The sequence below is a fragment of the Anabrus simplex genome, chromosome 2 (assembly GCF_040414725.1).
Source record: "Anabrus simplex isolate iqAnaSimp1 chromosome 2, ASM4041472v1, whole genome shotgun sequence".
Taxonomy (NCBI): Eukaryota; Metazoa; Arthropoda; class Insecta; order Orthoptera; family Tettigoniidae; genus Anabrus; species Anabrus simplex.
The window spans coordinates 1,196,726,268-1,196,753,924 of record NC_090266.1 but is presented as its reverse complement, the minus strand read 5'-3'; the positions used below and the strand labels follow the sequence as shown (position 1 = coordinate 1,196,753,924).

The following is a 27,657-nucleotide window of genomic DNA, read 5'->3' as shown; positions in this document are numbered from 1 at the left end:
GTTTTATCGCATGCTACCAAATAAGACACTAGCGTCTAAATTAGATGAATCGACAAGGAGTTATAAAAAAAGTTAAGATTGCATTACAATTATGACATGCGCCAATGCATCTGGAAGACATAAATATCCTCTCCTGTTAATAGGGAAATCAAAAATCCCCAAATGCAAAAAGGTTTTTAACTAAACAAGGTTTGCCACTGAAGACCATTTTGTTCATTGATAATGTGCCGTCACACCCGGGAGTACAAAAGTTGATCAGTGGTGATATCCGAGTGAAATTTCTGCCACCTAATGTAACAGCTCTGTTGCAACCAATGGACCAGGGTGTATTGGAAAATATCAAGCGGTTATACAGGAGGCAGCTGCTCAGTTAACTGATCGAAGAAGAGAATATGGAGTAATTTCAGTACTGAAATCTATGAAAGACATTGTTTATATGATCGCATCTGCATGGGCTCAAGTTAATGAAATGACAATTAAAAAGTCTTGGAAACATCTATGGCCTTCTATCTGTGCATCTACCACTGAGGTTTGTGAAGTTGTGGACTCTTCCATGTTCCTTGACACATTTGCACACATTCCCGGATGCTCGGACGTATATGAGAACGACGTAAATTACGTAATTTCCTCTTGTTCCTCAGCAGGTAACGACGAGAGTGATGGTGAATTGGAAAATGAAACCGGCGCTCCATCAGAAGAAACAATGACTCATGGGGAGGCAACAATGCAGCTGGACAAACTGATGACCTATTTAGAATCCCAGACTGAAACCACACCAGCAAAACTGATGTCAGTAAAATGTTTTTGTGATCGTGCTACACGCAAACACTATACAAATGTAAAACAGAAAAACTCACACATCATTTTTGTGCATAAAACAGAGTTGTAAATGTAAGAAAAGTGTTCTTATATTATTGTACAATTGAAAAAAGGTATTACTGTACAATTTACATTAATAGATTGTATAACATGTACTGTATTTGCTTTTTAGTTTCTTAAAAATTATCCGGATTTTCGATAATTTGGACAAGTTCTGGCCCCACTTAATCCGAATAAACGAGGTTCTTGTGTACCAACTGGTCAATTGAAATTTTAATACAGGAAGCAGAAATGAAATTTCTGTGAAGTATGTTTAAGACAATGAGAGGGAGAGGGGAGAGGGGGGGGTGTGAGAAGAGAGAGCAATAAATGAAGATATATATATAAGAAATTAAAGTTAGGAAAAAATTTGATATAAAATTGAGAAAAAAATAGACTGAGATGACTTGATGGACTAAACAGATGAAGAAAGAACACCAAATCACACAATACAATTCCAAACTTAAGGAAGAAGAGGCCAAGGAAAACCACGATTATGATGGATGGAGTGGATGGAGGACAGATGAAACGAAAGGGAAATTGTAATAACATATGGTGGAAAGACAGAGTGAAATGGATAGGAACCAAATTTGCCCCAACTTGCCTGCACCAACAACTTTAAGACACAGGTAACTTTTAACTGAAGATAGGATATTTTTAAAAAAATTCTTTGTACAATTTTGCAGAAGAATTAGGTACAGTATATTAAATGTTAGGTAATAACGAGAGCAATAATCTTCTAAACAAGGAACATTTCCCAGATTATTTCCAAAGTTTCTTCATTCACATTGATTTTCCAAACTATTATGTCTACCCAAACTGTTGCAGTTGATAATCCATTTGGAGGTAACCGCTCACATAAATTTAATGAAACTAATGAAGGCTAAAGAAATAATGAAGCACCCATATAATATACCAGTAATATACCTAAGAAACAAAACCGACAAAATCAAGAAACTCGCAGACAAACAAACCAGACTGCAAATCAGAATCAACAGACAATAGGAAGGGTGATTTCCGATGAAGAAAGAAGGATAAGATCAGAGAGAATGAAGAAGTACTGGGCTGACAGGAAACTAAAAAATTCTTTGTATAAAGTTGGCTAGAGTGGTCCAATGAAGGCCATAAAATGTAAATAAATATATCAGTTATGAGATGACATATGCATAGCTTACTTACCTTATTTGGAAGAATTTTATGGAGGGTATAGCTCTCATTACGAAGAGCAACTCGTGAGTTTGGTGTCACATCATTTATATCGATGTTCTTATCAATGTCGACGACAAATTTTCCCTCAGGATGCACTTTCACGAGAACTTTCTTCTTGTCCATGGGTTTGACAACTTCTCCAACATACGAACCTTGTTCCTGCAGAAGCTGAAGTTCTTCGCGAAGCATTCGAACTGTCAGGAGAAAGAACGTCACATAAGCTAAATCTACAAGTTTAAATTTACACTAATGAGATAAATTTCAGAGAATTTACAAGTTTTTAACACATTTACTTTGGACAGCCTTTTATTGCACGCTACGTCCTCTATTTTTATGGTTTGCGGGAGACTAGCTCACCAAATCTACCAATACTCATTTAACCCTTGCCGGTTTGAGTAGCTCAAACGGTAGAGTGCTGGCCTTTTGAGCCCAACTTGGCAGGTTTGATCCTAGCTCAGTCCTGTGGTATTTGAAGGTGCTCAAATACGGTCAGTCATGAGTGAGAAAGCGTGCAGTGCGGACGTGCTAGTGGAAGTGTGAAAGGAGCGATTGGAAGAACAATACAACAATACAGGTTAAGAATAGGGTGCTGGAATGGTGCAAGATGCAGCTGGAAAAAAACTGGAGCAGATAGAGGAAGAGAGAAAAGCAGCTATAAAGGGCTGCTAGAAATTATGTTGTGTGCGATAGTGGTAGCGACATTGCTGGTGGTAGGAGGAGTAGAAAAGAACCCAGGCCCAAATACGGGACCATTCGGGTGTGAGGAATTAGAAGCAATCAAGAGAGTGGTAAAGGAAGCGAGCAAAGGAGAAGAAATCAAGGAACTGTTGCAGGAACACTGATCAACCCAAATGAGGGAGAGGAAGGACTTAAAAATCTTTATTAAAGAAGAGATTTGGTGGGGTGAATGACAAGTTAGCAGACTTGGAAGTGGAAGTAGGGAGTTTAAGAGAGAAGGTGGGTACACTGGAAGAAGAACTGACAGTAATGAAGAGAGGAGCAAGGCTGGCGATGCAGAAAGAATCAAGGAAGATCAAGGAAGAATGTGTTTATTTATGGTGTACCTGAAGAGGGAAAGGAATCTACAGTGGAGTTTGTGTTGAAAGTGGTGGACATAATTTCAAATAAAATGAAGATGAACTTTTCAGAAGTGGATATTGATGACATATACTGAGTGGGGAAGAATAAGGGGAACAGACCGGTGAAAATAAGACTGATATCAACCCTGATGGGTGATATAATTCTAAGAAATGGTGGGAATTTGAAAGGATCCAACATATACTTGAAAGCTGAAACAGGAAAGAATGAGAGGAAACAGATGGAAATTTTAAAGAGACATGCATGGAAGGCAAGAGTACAGGGACTGCGAGTCGGGATAGTCGTGGACACCGGAGGAACTGCTGATGATGGAAATAAGAGAAGAGGAAATGAGTCACAGAGTGCGAGAGCAAGACGTCACTGGCGGATAGAAGGAAGATAGGAGTGACAGCAGTGTCAGCAACCAGATGGTTGTGAATGCAGAGACCTTGGTGAGCCAAAACAGCGAAGAGGTGAAGGAATCAAGAAATAAGACATGTGTGGTGCAGAGTGAAGTGAGTGTGGGAGGTGAAGGTGAGAGTGAAGTAAAGGGAATACAGAAAAGAAAATGGAGAGAAGACACGTGCTAAATAAAGGAAGATCAATAAATTTGAAAGATTTATGAGGAGGGGAAAAAGGTTCTGGCACGGTGAAAGGAAAGGAGGAGGATGATAAGAAAGAGAAGGAAGAGGAGAGAGATGGGGAAGGCTTGTAAGGAAGAGTGACAAGAAGTAGGGGTGGAAGTGGAAAAACACAGAAGCAAGAGGGGCAGGGGGAGGGAATAAATAACTAGATATGGCGATAGGGCTGCTGAATATTGAGGGGTTGATGGGGAAGTTAGGGAACAATGAAATTGTGGAATTAGTAAAGGATTTTGAGATAATTGCTTTAGTGGAGACGTGGTTGGGGAAAGAGAGAGAAATTGAATCGGATGGGTATAGAGTAGTTAACGAGATAAGGGAAAAATGGAGAAGATAGGAAGAAACCCAGGGGGTATAGCAGTTTTAATAAGAAATGAGATAGCTGGGAGGGTAGAGGATACAGAGTAAGGTAGAGGGGGGTAGTGTGGTTTAGAATTAAAATGGGATGGGACGCACAGGAGGCAATTTGTCTGGCCCTCTTACATAATCATCCTAAAGATTCAGTTTATGCAAATAAAAAATTTTTTTGAGTAATTGATTGAAGAAATAAACATGATTAAGGGGCTGTATGTGGAAGATGGATGATTTTAATGGGGGAATGGAATGCTAGAGTGAGCAACAGAGTACTAGATTATGGGAGAGAGGACACCGAAGTGAAATGATACCAAAAGAGTAAAGATAATGGTAGAAATAGTTATGGAGTAAGGCTGTTAGAGTTATGTACTATAGAAAATTTATATTTTTAAACGAGTGGATGAAGGGAGATAGTAAGGGGGAATTGACGTACATCACATCGGATGGAGGGAGTGTAATAGATATACGAGTAAGCTCGGAGATAGTGTTAAGGAGAATGATAAGTTTCGAGGTGTTAGAATGTGAGACAACAGAACACATGCTCATAAAGATAAAACTAAGAGATGAGGATGATGAAGAGAGGAGAGAGGTGAGAAAAAGAAGCGAGGGGTATAAGAATGAGGAATGGAAGTATATCTGAAACGATATTACGAGAGAGAAACTGAGATTGGAGCTAAAAGAGAGGGGAGATATCTTAAGGGTAGAAACTGAATTGGTGTTGGAAGGAAATGACATGGATAATGTGTTAAAATTAATAGAACTCCCAGTATGGAGTGTGGGAAAGAAAGTGAGGAGAAGAGAAGGAAGAAATAATAACAGAGTCACTGGGTGGTTTGATGAAGACTGTAGAAGGAAACGAGAGGTTGTAATGGGAGCTCTAGCGGAGTTTAAGAAAGGAGGGGAACAAAAGAAGAGGGAGGGAGAAATATTGTAAATTAAGAAGAGAACACAAGGAGGTATTGAACGAGAAGAAAAAATGGAAAGAGGCAGAAGAATATTGTACATTAAGAAGAGAACACAAGGAGGTATTGAATGAAAAGAAAAAATGGAAAGAGGCGGAAGCAGAAAGAATAAATGGATATTGCAAAGAGAAGAGATCTGAGAGGAATTGGGAATCTATAAATAAGATAAAGAAAGCGAGGAGACAAATATAGGGGAAAATGAGTGGGTAGGATCCTTTAAATGGCTTTTATGAGGAGGAAACTGGTATGTGGAAATGTGCAAGACATATATCATAAGAGAACTAGCAGTAGGAAATCAGATACTAGATGAGGAGATAACAAGCCAGGAAGTAATTAGGGTTTTAAGAAAGGTAAGAACAAATGCAGCACATGGTGTTAATGGTATTACAAACAGTGTATGAAGGGAAGCGGGGGACAATGAACCGATGTTGAAGGTGATGGTCAAATTTTTTAACAGGTTGTTGGAAACGACGAAATTTCCTAGTGAGTGGAGAAAGGGGGTTTATGTCCAATTTATAAGAATAAAGGGGCTAGAAGTGTTCCTAATTATAGAGTAATAACACTCCTAGACTCCTTGTCGAAGGTGTATACAGGGATCTTAGCGAATAGGATTAAGAATTGGGCAGAGCAGTATCGGAGGATATCGGAGTTTCAGAATGGGTTCAGGAAAGGGAGGAACACTGTGGATAATGTGTGGATTTTGGATACTTTGATCATGAAGTATGTGAGGATAGCAGGGATGAGATTATATGTAGCAGCGTTTGATTTAGAAAAAGCCTCTGATGCAGTGAGTCGGGAGGTGCTATTTACGAGATTAAGGGAGATAGGGCTGTAGAAGAAAATGAAGGCAGCAATAGAAGTAATATGATAAAGTACTGGTGACGATTAAATTACATGGGGGAGGGATGAGTAAGTGTACTGAGTCGAAGAGGGGGTGAGACAACGATGTAAGCTATCACCGATTATTATCTTTATTGTTCATAAATAATCAATCCAATCAATCAATCAATCAATCAAAGGCATTTATGTTAACAATTGGGCTTCAGTGAGAATTGATGGTAGAATGAGTTCTTGATTCAGGGTTACTTACAAGAGTTAGACTAGGCTGTAATCTTTCACCTTTGCTGTTCGTAGTTTACATGGATCATCTGCTGAAAGGTATAAAATGGCAGAGAGGGATTCAGGTAGGCGGAAATGTATTAAGCAGTCTGGCCTATGCTGACGATTTGGTCTTAATGGCAGACTGTGCCGAAAGCCTGCAGTCTAATATCTTGGAGCTTGAAAATAGATGTAACGAGTATGGTATGAAAATTAGCTTTTCGAAGACTAATACGGTTCAATACGGAAAAATGAAATTTCTTATGTTGACTAAACTGATGTCAGTAGGTAAGAAATTCAACAGAATTGAATGTCAAATTTGTGATGCAAAGCTAGAACAGGTCAATAATTTCAAGTATTTAGGTTGTATGTTCTCCCAGGATGGTAATATAGTGAGATTGAATCAAGGTGTAGTAAAGCTAATGCAGTGAGCTCGCAGTTGCGATCAACAGTATTCTGTAAAAAGGAAGTCAGCTCCCAGACAAAACTATCTTTTCATCGGTCTGTTTTCAGACCAACTTTGCTTTACGGGAGCGAAAGCTGGGTGGACTCAGGATATCTTATTCATAAGTTAGAAGTAACAGACATGAAAGAAGTGAGAATGATTGCTGGTACAAACAGGTGGGAACAATGCAGGAGGGTACTCAGAATGAGGAGAAGAAGGCTAATTTAGGAATGAACTCGATGGATGAAGCTGTACGCATAAACCGGCTTCGGTGGTGGGTCATGTGAAGCAAATGGAGAAGGATAGGTTACCTAAAAGAATAATGGACTCTGTTATGGAAGGTAAGAAAAGTAGAGGTAGACCAAGACGATGATGGTTAGACTCAGTTTCTAACAATTTTAAGATAAGAGGTATAGAACTAAATGCAGCCACAGCACTAGTTGTAAACAGAGGATTGTGGCGACGTTTAGTAAATTCACAGAGGCTTGCAGACGGAACGCTGAAAGGCATAACAGTCTATAATGATTATGGATGTATGTTTATAAATAATATTTTAGAGAGGCATGGAGGTGAGAGGTGGCAATGTCGGATGGGGAAGTGGGAGGTACTATTTGCAGATCATCTATTGATTTTGGCATTAACAGCAAGAGGGTTGCAAAGAGGGCTAGACGAGGTAGTTGAATATACTAGAAGATGGTCGCTCATAGTAAATGTTAGGAAGATGCAGATAATGATATGTAGGAAAAGGAGAGCCAGGAAAGAAAGTAAGACTGGAAGGTAGAACAGGAAGAAATCAGACCAGGGGAAAGAATGGAGTATTTAGGTGTAATAATTAGTAATATGGGATCATGGAAGTTATTAGATATAGAAAGAGAGTTTAATAATGGAATGTAGGGAGAGAGACTCTCTATCAGTATTAAACAAATTGGTGGAAGTAATGAACCTGAAAACAGAGTCTGAGAGCAGAAGAGCTAAAAGAGGTTTATATTGGTGGGTAATGGGAGTTCCGAAAAACAGGGAATGGGTAGGGTAAGAAAATAAGTGTAGATGTATTTTGTGTGGGGAAGGTTGGTCGGACTTGCATATACTCAACCAATGCAGAGCCTTAGAGGAGATTAAAAAGGAATTCCTTAATAAGAGATGGAAAAGGTAGAAAAGAGTTATAAGATGACAGCATGGTTGGGTAGAGAGCAGGAGAGAGGAGCAAATATACTGAAATATTCAAATGTGTTTAGAGCCAAATTTTTAAAGAAATTGAGGGAATACAGGAAGAATGAAGGGAGCAAAATGGACCAATAAAGGGAGAAGAGAGATAAGGTAGGAATAAAAGGAAATGAAAGAAAGAAGGAGCAGGGAGGGATGGAGCTATGTTTAGAACTGGGGGTAGGAGGTGAGAGAAGCAGGGGGAGTTGAGTATGAAGGTAGAATGAGATAGGCGAAATGGCGAATTGAATCTAAAAATGGAGTGCTCAGACAAAGAGGTAGTAAGATTGAGATGAACGAGGGAAGCATCTTGCCCAGAGGAATGGTTATCCGCCCTGACCAGGATGCTCCTGAGTAGAATGACTGAGTCGTATTAGACATACGGTATATATACTATGAAGAGATTGTTATAGTGTAGTGAACTGAAAGAGGAACGGTTGGCACAGAGATTGTGTAAATGGGAGCAAAAGAGATTGGGAAAGGATGAACTGTAGCATATCTAGAGTAGTTGACTATGGAGATGGATTGAGCAAGACTTGGATGAATGAGGGAGAGCATCTTGCCCTGAGGAATGGTTACCGCCCTGAGCAAGATGATGGTCAGTAGAATGAGTGTTATACTATATACAAGGTAGATATACTAAGAAGAGAATTGTATATATTGGTAACTGAATGTATTAAGAGACGAGCAGGTAATATCTAGATCAGTGGTGATAGTGGAAAACTTTGTAAGAAGTAGAAATTAGATAGGAGAAGAAAGGCTGAGAGAGTAACTGTAAAGAGGTTGTATAAAAATTAAGTATATGGCGCTTTTTAATAAAATGAAAAATTAGTGAGTGGATTGTAGAGTATAAGATGTAAATAATGTGGAAGAACTGTATGAAGATGGTGTGAACTAGTAGTGTGGTGAGAATACTATTGGTATGTTTGTAAGGTCAGTGTTGTGGACTGTGGGGAGGTGACGAGGAATGGTGGATGTTTATGTGCAAGTCAAAATTAAAATAAGGGAGCAAATAATCTAGTGAAGTGAAGGGGAAACAACTGGCAGAGTGTTATCGTAAATGTAGGTAAAAGAGAGTGTGAAAGGATGTTGTATATCTAGAGTAGTAGGTTAGGGAGTAAAAAGATGTGTGTAAGTGAGAAAGAGCAGACTGGAAGATATGTGATGGGGAGTGCAGGACATAAGAGGTGAGAGGGTAGGGTGGGACTGACCCATCTCAGGGTAAAAATGATTAAGCATGTCCGTACGTGGGGAAAGAGGAGAAGTAGGGATGGGTGCTGTCAATGCGAGGAAAGGTGAGCCGTATACAACAGGCTGGACAGAAGATAAGAGTGTGACGGGTCACATGTTGGACAGGCTTCTGCCACATGTGACCTGTCGCACAAAGAATGGAAGGAAGACACATTGTCAGCAAGTTGCCTGTGGGGGTCTGCTATCTGACCACATGAGGCGGGGCTGGTAGTGGTGTCTACGGGTAGGACGGACAGGAGAGATACCATGACCAGCCAGCTCTTTTAACTTAAGTCTTAGGCAGTGGAATACGCTTGTTAGGATGTTAGTGTAGCTTGTAGTAAAGGTAGAATCTTACATGTGGTGCTGGCTATCCGTGCATGTGTGGGATGCTACAGTGTAGATTTAACAGATACTAAACTTAGACTTAGGGGCAGTAGTGGCTTGCTATCTTTATTACGTAACCGCTGGTATGTACTATGGTGGAAATAAAAATATGTATGTATGCCCAAATACATCCGCCTCGTGTCGGTAGATTTACTGGCATGTGAAATAACTCTTGCAGGACAAAATTCCGGCACCTCGGTGTCTCCAAAAACCGAAATAGTAGTTAATGGGATGTAAAAACAATATTATCATTATTATTGAACATTTAAGTTCATATGTCGGACTCTTCGGAGATACCCTCGGACAGAACGACCTTGACTGTAAGAGAGCTCACTCTAGAGGTGGGCAATCTTCTAGTTCAGAGGAAGAAGAAGAAAAAGTGCTCCGGCGCTGAGAAGAGAAGGTATAAGAAGGCTTTAAAGGCCCGGGAGCAGGCCAATGAGGGCCTAACTCCTGGAGCTGAGAGGCCTTCTACTGCCACGACGATGACTGCTGGGGGAGGGGGGATCCAATAGGCACAGGAGGCGGGACCCTGAAAACGGCTCTGCATCCAGGGCACAGAGGATTCCTCCCACCAAGACGCCAGTGGGAAAACGACTCCTGTCGGCGGCAACCCCAGAAGAAGATCGGCAAGCCCACAAAAGACCCAAGGTAGAGTATGCCAGGATAGCTAAAGCTGGGATCAGGATGGCCACAGTGCCTGAAAAATATCCTGACCAGCAGCTAACTGAAAAACAGGTGGAGTCTGTAGAGGAGGCTATCACCAATCTGACAGATGAGCTTCCGGAGCAGGGGCCCATTAAGCCTCAGTTCCTGGTCTGCTATCCGTCGAGAGGTGCGGCCATCATCATTGCAGAGAATGACGAGACTGTAGCATGGTTCTCTAGTCTTGTTACAGATATGCAGCCGTGGGAAGGAGCCAGGCTCACAATTGCGGGCATGGATAAACTCCTCTCCTATAAGAGAGTCACTGTCTGGATACCAGGACAACCAAAGGACAACAATGTCCTTTTGGGAAGAATGGCACTCCAGAACCATGGTCTTAATCCCAGTAGCTGGAGAATCTACGACCGCAAGGAGGAGAAGAGGGGTGTCCACCTTGTTGTCAGCATGGACTCCAGGGATGAGGAAAACGTGGTGGGGAAGATCTTCTGCGGGGTGCATGTTGCTGCCTTCACCCTGGTGGAGGGCAAATACGACAAGCAGAGGACCAACCCCACCACAGACAATACTGAGACCAGCAGGGGCAAGGAGCAGGAGCCTGGAGAGGAGCCAGGGCCAGCCAAGCCTCGGGATTCATCACGGGAGACGGCATAAGGTAAAGCATTGCATGAAGGTAAGGAATGATTACTTTCATACAATCAAATATACAACATTGTATAGCAGCCTCTAGGGTACTTATAAGAAGTATCCAGAAAGGTGGGTTTTCGGTCATCCTGATACAAGAACCCTGGCTTAGATAAGGACATATCACGGGACTAAAATGTGCAGGCTTCACTCTCTTCAGTGGAATAGCGAAGGAGAAGCCTAGAACATGTATACTAGTTAAGGATCACAACGTCTGGGCTATACCAGGCTTCATTACTACAGACCTAGTAGCAGTCCTAGTGAGATATGAAGAGGGCGGACAGCCAAGAGATTTGGTTGTCTGTTCTGCATATTTCCCAGGAGACTCTGAATCTCCACCCCTGCCGGAGGAGTTCAAGAGACTGTTGATATACTGTAGGAAATAAGGACTTAACCTCATAGTAGGATGTGACGTCAATGCTCATCACAGCATTTGGGGAAGCAAATATACAAACCGAAGGGAAGAGAATCTCATAGAATTTCTATGTACAACCAATCTTGAAATCATGAACATAGGTGATACCCCTACCTTCATCAATAATAGGAGTGAGGGGTTCATAGATCTTATCCTGGGTTCCATGGGAATCATACAAGAATTTAAAGACTGGAAAGTTTCTTTGGAGCCTTCCTTGTCAGATCACAGACACATCGTGTTTCATATAGAGGGCTCCCTTGAGATCCCATCTTACAGGAATCCTAGACAAACCAATTGGACGTCTTTTAGGGAGGACGTGAGGAGGGTACTGGAAGGAGGACCCTTAAATATAATCAAGAATAAGGAGGAGCTGGAGTTCAGTGCGAGTTTTCTCACACAGACACTAGTTAGCTCTTATGAATTAAACTGCCCAGTTGTTAAGAAAGTCTAGATTCTTACAAAGAATCACAAAGAAAGTACAAGTCAGAAGTCAAAAAGGCTTCTAGGAAATCTTGGAGACAGTTTTGCGACTCCATCGAGAGTCAACATGAAGCGGCAAGGCTTCATAAAATTCTAACCTTGGATGGAAGGGCAAGGCTGGGCTCACTGGAGTCTCCTTCGGGTGAATATACATCCACAGAGAGGGAGACCCTGAACTTACTGCTTGATGCCCACTTTCCAGGTTCAGTAGTCACGAATAGTGAAGTAGAATTGAGCGGATCCTTCCGACACGATAGAAGTGGTTGGAAGGAAGCCGCAGAGATTTTTACCCCAAGAAGGGTGAAGTAGGCATTAGAATCTTTTGCCCCTTATAAAAGTCCAGGAATGGATGGGATCTTCCCAGCACTTCTTCAGTAAGCGGGTGTGGTCCTTATACCATACCTGGTCAGAATTTTTAGAGTCTGTCTCACCATGGAGTACGTATACTCCTTGTGGCGTCAGGCAAAGGCAGTGTATATACCTAAACCCGGAAAGTCTTCATACACTGGACATAAGGATTATAGACCCATTATTCTAATGTCTTTTCTTCTTAAGACTTTGGAAAGACTGGTGGATAGACATATCAGGGAGAAAGTATTAAGAGACTGTCCCCTGCATCCTCATCAACATGCATACCAACCAGGGAAGTCGGTTGAGCCGGCACTACACCAGCTTGTTTCCAGACTGGAGAGCGCCTTGGATCAGCAACAAGTTGCTATGGTGGTATTCGTAGATATAGAAGGGGCCTTTAACTATACATATTTGGGCTCCATAGAACTTAGTCTAGAGAGAAGAGGCGTGAGCAGGATGCTCATAAAATCGATTATGGCCTCACTGCAGGGCCGTCAAGTTCTGTTTACCCTCAACGCAGTAATGTTGAGAGTTAATTTAGACAGGGGGTGTCCACAGGGAGGAGTATCATCACCAACATTATGGTGTCTGGTAGTGGATGAACTACTTACCAGGTTAAATGTTGGGAGGAATTTACGCCCAAGGCTATGCAGATGACATTAGCCTGATGGCGGTGGGAAATTTCCCCAGTACAGTTTCTGAGCTCGTACAGAGCTCCCTACGGAGGGTGGAAAGATGGTGCCACGACACGGACTTGTCAGTCAATCCCGACAAGACAGAGCTCGTGGTGTTTACCAGGAGGAGGAGGCTAGACGGACTGTCAGAGCCATTCCTATTTGGGAAAAAATTACCTAAGACAACCTCAGATAAGTACCTAAGGGTAATCCTCGAGGCAAGACTGAGTTGGAAGAAACTTATAGACCATAAAGTGGATAAGGCTCGCAAGATTATGTGAGCCTGTCGGAAAGCCTTGGGGCCTAGGACCTAGAGTGGTCCAATGGCTTTATATTTCTATTGTACAGCCCACAATCACCTACGCATCTTTAGTCTGGTAGCCAGGTTCTGAGAGTAAAACTGTGACCACCAAGTTAAACAGTGTTCAAAAACTTGCGTGTCTAGGAATAACAGGGGCACTGGATACTACAGCAGTATGTGCAATGGAGGCCATCCTATGTCTTCCCCCTTACATTTATATGTTAAGGAGATAGAGGGAATGGGTGCTTACCGTCTCTAGTCACTCGGAGGATGGTCTTTCAAGAATCTGAATAGAGGTCATGCTTCTATTCTTACAAGGCTTCACCAAACTTGGCCCACGACAATGATGATCAGGGACCTGATGAAGCCTAGTTTTAATCTGAATTATAAGTTCACAGTGGTGATACCCACAAGGGAGGATTGGGCCACGGATGCTGGGGACTGTCTTAGGGCTGGGGGCTGTACATGGTACACAGATGGTTCGCGGATGAAGACGGGCACAGGCGCCGGGGTCTGAGGGCCTAAGACAAGGATCTCCCTTCCCATGGGTAAATATGCTACTGTTTTCCACGCCGAAGTATATGCAATACTGGCCTGTGCTGTACATGTATGGAACATGCCTCGACGCAGAAGATGCATCACCATTTGCAGCGACAGCCAGGCAGCGTTAAAAACACTATGCGCAGTTAGAACAACATCCAAAATGGTATGGGAGTGCCAAAGGATGTCAGATAAGCTGTGTGAACTTAGCCCAGTTACCCTGTTATGGGTCCCTGGGCACACAGGAATCAGTGGAAGTGAAGAAGCTGACAAACTAGCAAAACAAGACTCAAAAGGTCCTTTCATAGGACCAGAGCCCTTCCTGTGAGTGTCACTCCAAAGTGTGAAACTGGTAATATCCTAGTGGACAAACCAGTCTCACTTAAATTTTTTTTTTTGCTAGGGGCTTTACGTCGCACCGACACAGATAGGTCTTATGGCAAGGATAGGATAGGAATGGCCTAGGAATTGGAAGGAAGCGGCCGTGGCCTTAATTAAGGTACAGCCCCAGCATTTGCCTGGTGTGAAAATGGGAAACCACGGAAAACCATCTTCAGGGCTGCCGACAGTGGGCTTCGAACCCCCTATCTCCCGGATGCAAGCCCACAGCCGCGCCCCTCTACGCGCACGGCCAACTCGCCCGGTACTATAATAATAATAATGTTATTTGTTTTACGTCCCACTAACTACTTTTTAAGGTCTTCGGAGACGCCGAGGTGCCGGAATTTAGTCCCGCAGGAGTTCTTTTACGTGCCAGTAAATCTACCGACACGGGGCTGTCGTATTTGAGCACCTTCAAATATCGCCCGGTACTTAGACTTTTGGAAGAGGCTAACCACAGCAAGGCAGACATGTGAACTTATCAAAGGGCCTAGCCCAAGTTATAAAAAGGTCCTAATAAAGCATGACCTCTATTCAGATTCTTTAAAGACCATCCCAAGAGTGACTAGAGACGGTAAGCACCCATTCCCATTATCTCATTAACATATAAATGCGAAGGCAGGGCTCACCCATTCCTTATCTATCTATCTATCTAGACTGCAGTTCCTTATTCCCTGACTTTACATACCGATTTTCATTAAATCCTGTTCACCCATTTTCTCGTACCTCGGCGCTGATATGGACTTAGCAACAAAAATCCAAATTCAAGAATATCTCTTATAGCCGGTACAGTAAAAATGTACATAACATTAACGATACGAAATTTAATAATATATAACTTGAATTGTGTAGTATTTATCAATAGGGCCAATAATAACAAATATTTGAGAATTACATTTTAGGCCTTCCCCATAACTATCATTTCACTCGGCGGAAATAAAATTATTTATGGCCTAGATTGTAGCGAATTATTCTCAGACTTTATATACCGATTTTCATTAAATTCTCTTCAGTCGCTTTCTCATGATCGGCGTACATACAGACAGACAGAAATTACGGAAAATTAAAACGTGCATTTCCCCTTGTTACTATGGTCACGACCAGTATGGAAATATCATTATTTTTTAAATTCTGAGCAATGTACAGACAAAACTCTTATTTTATTTAAATTGGGATAAATTAAAATTAGTCAGAATTGTCTCCAAATCGCTCCTAAAATTTCTAGAAAAGTCACTAGTTGTTATCATTGAAATTCTGTCACTAAATTACTAAAAAAGACTTCATATCTAGTGACTAGTCTCTAGAATCTACTAGACTGATGTGAACGAACACGAACATAGCACGCAAGAACGAGAGATTGACAATCGATATACGCGTCGCGATATACAGGTTTCAATAAACATCGCACATTCGCGCACATTTCTCGCATTAATAAACGTCGATATTTCGTTTGAAAGCGGCCAATGAGCGAAAGGACTTCCGGCCACTGGCGTAAAAAAAGCTGAAATGGCGGGATTTGAAAACAAATGTTTAAAGTTCACCAAAAAAAAGCTAAAATCGGGAGAAACAATACAGTCAAAAATCGGGAGAAACAATACTGTAAAAAATTGGGAGTCTCCCGCCTAAATCAGGAAAGTTGGCAGGTATGCACATATCTAGGTTTGCTAGCCATGCGGTCTGTGAAAATTGCCCATTAAACTGGTCCTAGGGAGAATACTGAACACACAATAGTACATTTATTAATTAGGTAAGGTGTTAACAAAACACATATATGTTAGTTTTCATGCAGTTGTCAATATACAGTGATGAGCAATTGAATTAGAGATACAGTACATGGCTGATAGCGTGTAGGACCCTGACAATGGCAGCGGTGCAGGGAGGCATGGGCTCTATAAGATAATGGAAGTATTGGAAAATCATCCTGATCCACAACTGCTGCACAGCCTCCCACAATCCATCAAGATTTGTTGGAACAATGTCCAGGCTGCACAAATCTCTCTTGAGATCATCCCAGATGTGCTCAATAGGATTCGAGTCGGCTGACTTCGAGAGCTGGGTAAGCACCATCAAGCTCATGGTGTGTTAATCGAAGCAATCGGCCACAATCCGGATGCAACAAGCGAGTGAGTAATTTTGGTGTAGGTCTCTTGCAGATCAATACCTTAGTCCTGGAAACAAGACTTTCATATGCGCGAAACAACTGTTGTTTGTTTACACACTCGCGGCCTTCTCAGGAAGGATGTTGTCAAGCTCTCAATGCTGCTAACCTCTCTACTTAGGAACTAATGAGTGGTGCTTCAATAGGTGGTGGTGGTGATTATTGTTACACAATTGGTCTGGACTGGTTCTTGCCATGTGGACGGTTAGGATAGGACCTGAACAAGACCAGTGATATAGGGAGAAGCAAAGGGGCTCTGGGGGCATAAGCCCCCAGGTTAGAAGCCGCAAAGCGGCCTTAGGTCTCTAGTTTAGTGTAGAAACACGACTGGGGCCTATTCCACAAAAGTATGGTCTTGTACATTACAAGTTACTAGTGTGGGTTCTTGTAATGTATGGAGTTGTACATTTCTGTTCCACAAAAGATTGATAGTCTCTTGTATATTACCAGTGAATTGTTACAAGTTTTACAAGTGACGACATATCAATAAACATACTACGTCATAGCATGAATCAGCTGTTTATCTTCGTATTCCATTCGTTGAATTAGGTTATGCTTGCCTCATTTATCGTAATATCGTATTTTACTGTAACTTATGCAGCAAAGATTGAAAGAACTAATATTCCTGTGAATTTTTTAATGCTACGATGTTATTTTTCAGTTAATTTCTTTGATGATAGGAAATTACTCCGTTATTATCACCCATTCTGTTCTTCCGCGATCCTCGCGTATGTTCTACGAGAGTCTAACATACCTACCTTGGTCTGTCATTAGGAATCAGATGCCGCTAATAACGATATTCGGCCGCCAAACTTCATTGTTACGAAACTGCAAACTCTGCATGAATTGTTAAAATGATGTCAAGAGAAACAAAGTTATTCATTTTGAAGGAAATAGAAGGTAGGAAAGATATTCGTTTCGGTGGATTCAGCGAGAGTCTGAAAAAACAAGACAAAATAAATGGTTGGATGGAAATATTTGACTTGGGAAAAGCTCATGGAGCTTTTGAGGGGAAAAGTTGGACGTAATGTAAGAGATATTCTGCTCATTAATGATTCCAGGAATGTCCTTCTTGGAATATGTTTTTTTCAGTATTTTAAGGCCAACAAACAATTTGAGGAAATTTTATATCATTTATTGCAGCTACCACAGACCGAAGATTTTGCCATCCCAAGCATATCTGCAGTACCATGGTACTGACCACCATTCCCTAGCCAATGTAATGTTGTTAGTAAATGTTGTTTAGCAGAGAGAGATTTATTTCTGTTCGTAGGATATTTTAAGCTATGGCTAATATCTATCAAACGTTCTTCCACTATATTGTGCTTAACCTAAAACGTTCATTGTATTCAAATACAGTGTTAAACTGGAAGTTTATTCTTTCCCTGTACAGACGATAGTTTTCATTTTCATCACCATCACTATCACTACTGCTAGACCACATATTTATCAAAATGTATCCAAAATAAGCGTATTTAAATAGCACTAGTACATTTATATATTATTGTCCTTTCACTGGTAGAGAATTCTTCTCAATTCGCTAGTAAGTTACAAGTACTAGTACTTTTGTGGAACACGCCTATAAAAATTCACTAGTAATTTGTAAGTATGGAGTAGTAAAGTACAACTGTAGAAAATTATTTTGTGGAACAGAAACTCTGGTATTTGTACAAGTTACTAGAGAATTTACTTGTAATGTACAAGACCATACTTTTGTGGAACAGGCCCCTGGTCTGGACTGGTTCTTGCCGTGCGGACGGTTAGGATAGGACCTGGACAAAACTATTGGTCTGGACTGGTTCTTACCATGTGGACGGTTAGGACAGGGTCTGGACAAGACCTGTGATATAGGGACAAACGAAGGGCACTTTTATTATGCTGGAGTTGGTAACGGATTATGATTATCATTACTGACGGGAATGAGATCACGTGCCAATTTACGTTGGCCAATAGGAATGCAAGTAGCTAGTTCAGCAATGAAAATGGCGTGTAATACTCTTCATTAGGTTATAAACGTAAATGTAGTTCTTGGCGAGGAAAGGTGGTTTCCTGGACATCGCTATGAACACATCTCTCCTCTGAGACGCATTCCAAGTAAGGCAACATTCACAATGCAAACATAACCGTAAACTTAACGACATAACGTAACCGTAAAATTAATGTAAAAAATCACAATGGCGGAACATAACACGAACGTAAAGAGTACACAGCAACCAATCAAAACACTGCCTTGTTATTTAGCATGGAAGTCAGGTTTTAGGCTATCTCACAGATTTATATTTTAATATCTTGATGGAATCAAACAACGTGGTAGAGGAATTCATATTACTGTACTTCAAACATCACTTGCTTTGTTCCTGGGAGCTGTATACATTAAAAGGCAAACTAAACAACGGTGCAGAAAATGGGTTCATCCCTTGAATCAAATAAAGTTATCTCAGGGCGATTTCAGTAACCTACTGTAAGAAATGACCCTCATCAGTTCGTTGTATACGTGTGGACGAAACCTGAACTGTTTGACACTATCTTACGATTTGATTCCCCTTTCCTAATAAAAAGAAGTGGAAGGTCTCCTTTACCGACATCTATGCGCCTAGCTATCACACTCCGATGAGATGTTTGGATGATATCGTTTTCGTAAACTAGTAGTCTGTCATAATGTTAAGAAATATACAGGGACACTGTTTTATCTATGACAGGGATTGTCTCTCGTCCGGTTGGCAGCGCCGCGAGCTTGTCTCCCACCATTTACTGTCATATTTCATTGCTACGCATATTTATTTCCACGTATTCTTTTTCGGTACAACGTCTTAGTAATTCTTTTTCCTTTTATCATACATACACACAAAGATTATTTTGAAAGAAAATGACAAGTGTTTCGTCGAAAGAAGTTGTCATATCGGGCACAAAATACAATGTTTACGTCTGCTTTGATTGGCTGGTTCTTAAACCTAACGTAAAATTAACCGCAAGAGCTTCGAGCTTGCAATCCCTTAATTTTACGGACTCACAGTTACGTTTTCGTCGGCGCATTGTGAATGGTTCCATTAGATAACATGGCCGCTAACTTGTAAGTTAACATAAATTTTAAGTTTATGTCACGTAATGTTTGCATTGTAAATGGGGCTTAAGAGTTCATTAATTTCCACTTACTTATAACGTTAGAAATATCTTGTCTCCAGGGCTGGAGGCCCTCTTGTAGAGTGCTAAAGGCAAACAAATGTGTGGATATGATCTGACAGCAGGAGGTTCCTGTATCGTTCGCTGGTGGGGGACACTGGGAGATGAACAAGGAGCCACAATTCCTCCCACCTGCACAGTCTCTACACGAGGATAGCAATAGCAATGTTCCTTTATCCCTTTCAGTCTTTGTACCTTATAGCGTGTGGTGAGGGGAGGTCTTCTTGAGGGTAGGCGGCTTTTGTACCCCATTACGACAAAATGGTTCCAGATGGTACAGTTGCTCATACATAAATGTTATCTAGTTCTGAATTAGCCGGTGATCTGCTGCAATGTGACCTGTCTACCCACTCTTACCATCCGAATTAACGGACAACATCCCTCGTCATCAACACATTGTACACCACAGCAGTTGACCCTCGTGGCGATGGGTTTTTCTGAATCCACATACTCTTGACATCATTGCCAGTAGAAAGCCCAGCGCCACCAAGACTTTGCAGAAAGAATAGCCCATACATCTGGACGGAATAATCTGGCCACCATCATATGCAATGAGATCTAATGTCTTACCCATCCTGTCCTCAATAGCCAGTACAAGGTCTGACAGCATCACAGGCATGAACCATGATATGCTATTACATTTGCCAGGTTGACTACAACAACAAATCTCCAAAATGGCAGATATCCCTAATTCAATTGCTCATCAGTGTACAGTAATAATATAACAATCTTAATACAACATTTTCTCGAACATCACATCGTCTGGAAGAACTAGTGACTGGTTAAGATAAGTTTCACTGTATTTCCAACTAGATTCAATCCTTACTCCCAGTCACTACCTAATTAGAGACATTCTCACCACTATCCTAGAGTCGGATTTGCTTACAGTTTCAGGTTCCTACCCATCCATACGCAGGCAATATATCTGGAAGTGGTATTCGACAACGAAGCAAGTGTTCATCAGGTCATCAAGTAAAATCAGCACCCTTCAATCTAGAACCCTCTTTTTCCCCAAAGACGACGACTTACCACTTCTTGTATGGCCAGTCAACTAGCTTCTGGTTTTGCTAGTTCTCACATTCAAAAGAACCATCATGCGTGCAATGAAAAAATTCAGTTTTGCTGCTCAAAATGGTTAAAAGATGGTTGCAAATGTGTAACCAATCAGTTTACTAAAACACATTTCATGTAAATTACTATGACAGGTTACCTTTAGCATTAAGTTCGTTTCTCTGAGCTTGTAAGCGTCGAAGATTTTGGCTTTTTTCTGCTACAATTAGTTGAAGTTCCTCAATTTTTGCAACATAATATGCACGTAACCCTTCACCACCCAGTGCTTCTTCCTCATCTACCTCCATCTGAAATATTAAAGAAAAACAAACAATCATAGTATACAATTACAACCTGACAATTATATCACAACTTCTATTCTAGTGGCAGTATGGTAATTAAATAAGCTAAAGAAAATAACTGGAAAACAATTTACAACATCAAGGAAGTGCAAACTGAAGACCTGATTAAGATCTGTGGTAGTAGTGCTAATTTATTTACCACTAATCTGGAATTACTATATAGTGGAAAGAATTCTACATTATACAGAACTTTGTTTTAGATATGGAACTTGGTAATTCCTCAGTGATCAACACTGGATGTGGCTTCATTTCTTCTGATAAACTGTAACTGTTTAGGGTTTGAAAGGATACACGATGATAATAATAATAATAATAATAATAATAATAATAATAATAATAATAATATTTTGCTTTACATCCCACTAACTACTTTTACGGCTTTCGGAGACACCAAGGTGCCGGAACTTAGTCCCACAAGAGTTATTTTACGTGCCAGTAAATCTAGCAACATGATGCAAACGTATTTGAGCACCTTAAAATACCAGGATCAAACCTGCCAAGTTGTGGTAAGAAGCCCGGCGCCTCAACCATCTGAGACACAGAGCCCAGTGGGAGTAAAAAAAAAAAAATCTTGAGGAAAATTCATACTAAGTTTGGCAGTTACCAGCACTGAAACCGGAAACTTGAATTAACACTGAATGAACTTAACCACTCGGTTTCAACTTTACCTACATTGGACATAACAATGTATTAGCAAAACAATTTAATAACTGTACATATATATAGTACCCGCAGCAATTTTTCTACTGCTGCAGTATTTTTGATCTGTTGCTTAGCACAGGCCAGAGCAAAATGCAGCTTCCACTGAAGTCTCAATCTCATTTATCGCTGTGACAGTATGGAAGCTGCTGAGGTTGCAAGTAATCAGCTTCATTTTCCGTATCAAATTCTAATCACAGAGAGTTACAATAATTGAAAATCTTCCACCTTTTTGATACTTTTTATTTGCTTTTTAGCAAATTATTATTTGTAAACAGTACATGTTTCGTTCTCACTTGGGAACATCTTCAGCTGTTGTTAAGCTTAGGTGAATCGCTAAGTTTCTGAACACGTTATTTGCAAGTACATTGATCCTCTTAAAGACTACTGGAATACAAATTAAATTAAAATGATGTTAAAACAATGTGAGGTTTAATGGGTTAGTGAAATGGGACTGGATGATTACATAGTTGGCCAGCTTAAAAACTATATCTATTTATTGGAATAGTTGTTAAAAGTTTCACTTTGTTACATTAAAAATGTCTGTTTGTCTTCCAGTTAAAAGGTTTTAAAAATGATTGGCTTCATGACACTGTTCAAATTGTTGTTGAATGTTTTTTCTTTCACTCCTTCCAGGTAGGCTGTTATTTATTATGAGCTTTCTTAATGTGCCCTAAATTGAGTCTAATGTGGAACTTTGAAACTGATTGCTGGTCAATTTTTGGGAAGGGAGCTTCGTCTCAATTTCTGTAAAGCAGCATCAAACGTTCCCCCTCCAGGGTCACAGTAGAATTGGAATCTAACAACAGTAAGGTAAGAAACCATTTTATACATTAAGGTATTATGTAAAGACACATGTTTTCATTACAAAAACAAATTCCTATTTTCCTTATTTCATTTCATTTCAGAAATTGAGACGAAGCTCCCTTCCCAAAAACTGACCAGCAATCATCTTCAAAGTTCCACATTAGACTCAATTTAGGGCACATTAAGCAAGCTCATAATAAATAACAACCTACCTGGAAGGAGTGAAAGAAAAAACATTCAACAACAATTTGAACAGTGTCATGAAGCCAATCATTTTTAAAACCTTTTAACCGGAAGACAAACAGACATTTTTAATGTAACAAAGTGAAACTTTTAACAACTATTCCAATGAATAGATATAGTTTTTAAGCTGACCAACTATGTAATCATCCAGTCTCATTTCATTAACCCATCAACCCCCACACTGTTTTAACATCATTTTAATTTAATTTGTATTCAAGTAGTCTTTAAGAGGATCAATGTACTTGCAAATAACGTGTTCAGAAACTTAGCGATTCGCCTAAGCTTAACAACAGCTGAAGATGTTCCCAAGTGAGAACAAAACATGTACTGTTTACAAATAATAATTTGCTAAAAAGCAAATAAAAAGTATCAAAAATGTGGAAGGTTTTCAATTATTGTAACTCTCAGCTGCAGAGGTGTCGGTGGTGCTGTGGGTAAAGCAATTGCAAACTACCTCACTCATCATGCTTAATAGCTTCATTTTGTCACCATCAGTTTTTGTGGTTTCTCTACAACAACATAACTCCTGGTGGTGCTATTTAAGGATCCAACCAGTATCCAGGCTGATGACTAAACAGATATACAAATACTAAACTTCCAATCCCATCTCTCTGCATGATCACAAACACACAGGTTTTATACTAGGCATATAGGCTAGGCGTAACATGCAGTTAACTGGGAATGCGTATAAACATTTATGGACTCAAGAGTTTAAACTGTTGCCAAACAACAGACAGACCAAAAAAAAAACAGTAAACATGGATGACAGCTCCATCTCTACATACTATACCACTGTTAGCATTAAATAAATCCACAATTTAATTCCACACTTGGTCTTTCTTACTCCATAATCTTTTGTCTGATTATTTACATTTTATTATATTTTATACAGCCTTACAATCAAGAAAGAAAAAACAAGCTAACTTCTTGTGAACTAAAGTTTGCAGCACATGTAGAATCAAACTTTTTGTTCAACTTCACTATATATGTGGATAAAAAAACCTATAAAAATCTACTCCAGTAACAGTATGGTCATGAACAAAGAATGAGGGTTGAATCACTGGGCATTACCAAATTTTCAGAAATATCTAGATGTTTAGCTCAGTAAAGAAGATAGTAGCGCTACTGAGAAACCCGGACTGCTTAAGACAAAGCATAAGCCTTGCTTAAGTGGCATCCATGGCTTATTATAGCTTCAGCTTAACTAACAGGCCATATGGGGCATTTCCAGAATGGGAACCACAGATCACTGAATGTCACAGTTCACATAAAGGGTTCAGGTCATCTGGGTAAAGAGGCCAGATTTCTAAGACAATGAATGCGAGAAGTCTGACAGCCTGAACGATCGCACTGAGCAAGTGGTTGTGCGTTTTGAGTCACATAGCTGCCAGCATCCATTCAGGAGATAGTGGGTTCGAACCCCAGTCAGCAGTCCTGAAGATGATTTCTGTGATCTGCCATTTTCACACCAGGCAAATATTGGGATTGTACCTTAATTAAGGCCACGGTCACTTCCTTCACACTCCTAGTTCTTTCCTATCCCATCGTTGCCATAAAAACTGTGTTAGTGTTACGTAAAACCAATTGTGAAAATTGTTGTATAACCACAATAACTGATCTTGCGTATTTGTATCTGGATCTGAGATTTGAAAGGAAATTACCATTTATCTACATTCACTTGCATTCCTAACATTCACCTGAAAACCACAAAAACCACTCCTAGGATGACTAAAAGTTTCTCTTCACAGTTAATTTTATGAAGTTGAGTGCATCCCATTCCCAAAGCTCATACCATTTTCAAATTTGTGGCAGAGCAGGAAACAGAACCTGAACCAACCAGGCAGGGAACTACTAGATGGAGACCACAGCATCAGCAGTACAGGGTAAGCTATGAACGTAAATCGACGGTTTGGAGTGATATTATCATAACTAGCATTTTTCACATTGGCAAAACTTCCGTAAATGCTGATCGCCATTAGCACCAGTATTCACCACTTGCATGTAAGGAACATTACAGTGTTAGGTCCCTTGTGTCTATTGTTTATTCATTACCTCTGATGGTTATTGGTCTGCTGGTCTGTGTTTGTTTCTTTCTTCGTGTGATAACATTAGCGATTTCACCATTTATTATATATTGCAGGCCCTCGGACCCCCATTGCTTTCCCCAAGCCCAAAGGTCGTGTCACTAGCCGGAACCAATCAATCCAGAACAATGGTTTAGTCACTAATATACCGGCAGCAGGGACCACCGCCTTCAACTCAGCGACAACATGTAAAAAACTATGCGATTATTGTTCACACTTAATTTTACGTTAAGCCCACACCTTTCCAAACTCGGATACTTGAAATCAACTTGTGACGTTGATAAAAATATAAATTAATATATGATCAAGCTGGCAGACAGGTGTTTTTGTGGTCATAGCCATGGGACCTCCAGTCTTACGTCGAACACGAACGCAATGAGGCGCGACCTTTAGTTCAAAAAATCCTATGTTCATTGGCCGAAACCGGAACAGCAGTTGACTTGATGAGAAACAAGGGATGATGTCACTCAGTTATCACATCCTAGTTATGTACACCTGTCTTCATTAGTGAAACCTATGAACATCATTACTACATGTACCTTCTTTATGTTCAATTTGCTTTACGGCGATGATGGGATAGGAAAGGGATAGAGAAGGGCTAAGAGTGGGAAGAAAGCGGCCGTGGCCTTAATTACGGTACAGCCCCAGTATTTGCCTGGTGTGAAAATAAGAAACCACAGAAGATCATCTTCAGGGCTGCCGACAGTGGGTTTCGAACCCACCATCTCCCGAAAGCAAGTTCACAGTTATACGACCGTAACCGCACAGCCGAATCGCTCCGTCAGTTGTATCTTCTGGTGTGGATTTTTCATTTTCGTTTTTGAAATTGCTTTAAGGCCGTGGCCTTAATTAAGGTACAGCCCCGGCATTTGCCTAGTGTGCAAATGGGAAGCCACAGAAAAACTATCTTCAGGGCTGCCGACTGTGGGGTTCGACCCAACAGTCTGCCAGATGTAAGCTCACAGCTGCGCGCCCCTAACCGCACAGCCAACTCCCCCGGTGGTGTGGAACGTATAACTGACAAAAATATAAATTAATATACGATCAAGCTGGCAGACAGGTCTTTTTGTGGTCATAGCCATGGGACCATTACCTCTGATGGTTATTGGTCTGCTGGTCTCTATTTATTTCTTTCTTCGTGTGATAACATTAGCGATTTCACCATTTATTATATATTCCAGGCCCTCGGACCCCCTTTGCTTTCCCCAAGCCCAAAGGTCGTGTCACTAGCCGGAACCAATCAAGAACGGCAACCTTAACGATAAAGGTAGAGAACAAAATATACCAAGCGGCTCGCGAACGCCGTAATTTCTACTTATAAACGTCCCGCATGCACAAATGATGAATGGGATGTCTACCAACAGATTGTCACAGGGGCACTACTGCCAGGGGGAAGTTTACGTTAGAATACGAAGAGATAAAAACCGGACAGTTGCTCGCAGCAAGTTACTCAGCGCTACCGAACTAATGCAACCCCTTGCACACTGGCTAAGCGTGAGGAAAATAAGGGGGTAGACAGACATTTTTAAAGCTATTTAATTGCGAATCTAACGCATTCCACAAAGCCAGAAGTGATGGCAATGACCATACAAGTGTAAGAATGAATATATTTAAGCTTTATAATTTGCAAACAAGTTTTACCTTTCTGACTATGAGCCATCATCATTCAACAGCTCCATAACATAACCCTACCAAAACATTAATCAGCACTTCTGAACGAAAGTTACCTCGAGGAAAGCATAATAATAAACAATATCCAGATATAATTGGAATGTAATTTACTTACTTCTATACTTGTGTGGGTCATCTTAAATGCGTATTTCTGAACAATACAAGCTATTCAGTAAAATTAAACAACAAACCAAACACCAACACTTTAGTCGATCGAAATTTGTGACTTGATACACCTGCACCCAGGATAGCCAACTCGTTGCAAAACTTATCTACAAAACTCCAAAACAAGAAAATTACCACATATCACCGAATATAAAACAAATATACTATAGCATATACGTGCCATGGACGTACTACGCTGTCATAGCAGGTGGAGAGGTGATACTCCGACGCGTGGCGGTCCCAGGTGGCGGATAGTGTGGTCACCGGATTACCGGCGGACTTAAGCGAAACAAAATAGCTCACGGGGACCGAACACACTCCACATTTTCATTCATTATCACAACATATTTCAGTAATCATCTTTCCAGATCACAACTGGGATTGTAAACCGTGACCACAGTCAGAACATTAATCAAAGATCAGAACATCAACCAAACATGAAGAGTCTTCAAATGAAAGAATCCACCGGCTTGGACTTACAACATCATAAGCCCAAGAAAAGACACCACTCAGATACGGTGGGGAGTCACTTCGAATATCATGGCGAGTCGGGGCACCAGAAAGCCCAACGGACAAACTACAGACCAAACCCCAAACCCCATGGCACTACAGCCATTGAAGGGCCTTGGCCTACCAACCGACCGCTGCTCAGCCCGAAGGCCTGCAGATTACGAGGTGTCGTGTGGTCAGCACGACGAATCCTCTCGGCCGTTATTCTTGGCGTTCTAGACCGGGGCCGCTATCTCACCGTCAGATAGCTCCTCAATTCTAATCACGTAGGCTGAGTGGACCTCGAACCAGCCCACAGGTCCAGGTAAAAATCCCTGACCTGGACGGGAATCGAACCCGGGGCCTCCGGGTGAAAGGCAGGCAAGCTACCCCTACACCACGGGGCCGGCACAAACTACAGACACAGACTTAAATTCAGTAAAAAACCAGCGAAATTCTCTTTCTTTGCAACATTAAACATAAACATGATAATGAACATTGAAAAGTTGAAACACTTAACAGATGTAATGAATCAACACAGGATTCTAATAACAACCCGTCAGGAATTTCGGAACACAGATCACGACCGACTTGAATCTGGAGGATAACACCTTTACAAAGGACCTCAAGGAAAAAGAGTGATGAAGAATGTCCCGCATTTTGGAATAGGATTCCTGGCCCATACCAGCTTATTAGATTCAGTGGAGGACTTCTCATCGAACTCTCCAAGAACGGCAACCTTAACGATAAAGGTAGAGAACAAAATATACCAAGCGGCTCGCGAACGCCGTAATTT

At 40.9% G+C, this 27,657-nt stretch overlaps 1 protein-coding gene across 1 annotated transcript in view; it reads right to left on the bottom strand.

The window, feature by feature from the left end:
* The window catches only part of LOC136864788 (26S proteasome regulatory subunit 8), a 147,103-nt gene extending 120,628 nt beyond the window's left edge, over positions 1-26,475 (bottom strand). Inside the window, exons 1-3 of the mRNA XM_067142178.2 lie at positions 26,323-26,475; positions 20,502-20,649; positions 2,038-2,261 (exon numbers count right to left, since the gene is read on the bottom strand). Coding sequence (XP_066998279.1) covers positions 2,038-2,261; positions 20,502-20,649; positions 26,323-26,343 — 393 coding nt within the window. The 5' untranslated portion in view covers positions 26,344-26,475. The remainder of the gene's footprint in view (positions 1-2,037; positions 2,262-20,501; positions 20,650-26,322) is intronic.
* Positions 26,476-27,657: the final 1,182 nt, after the last annotated feature.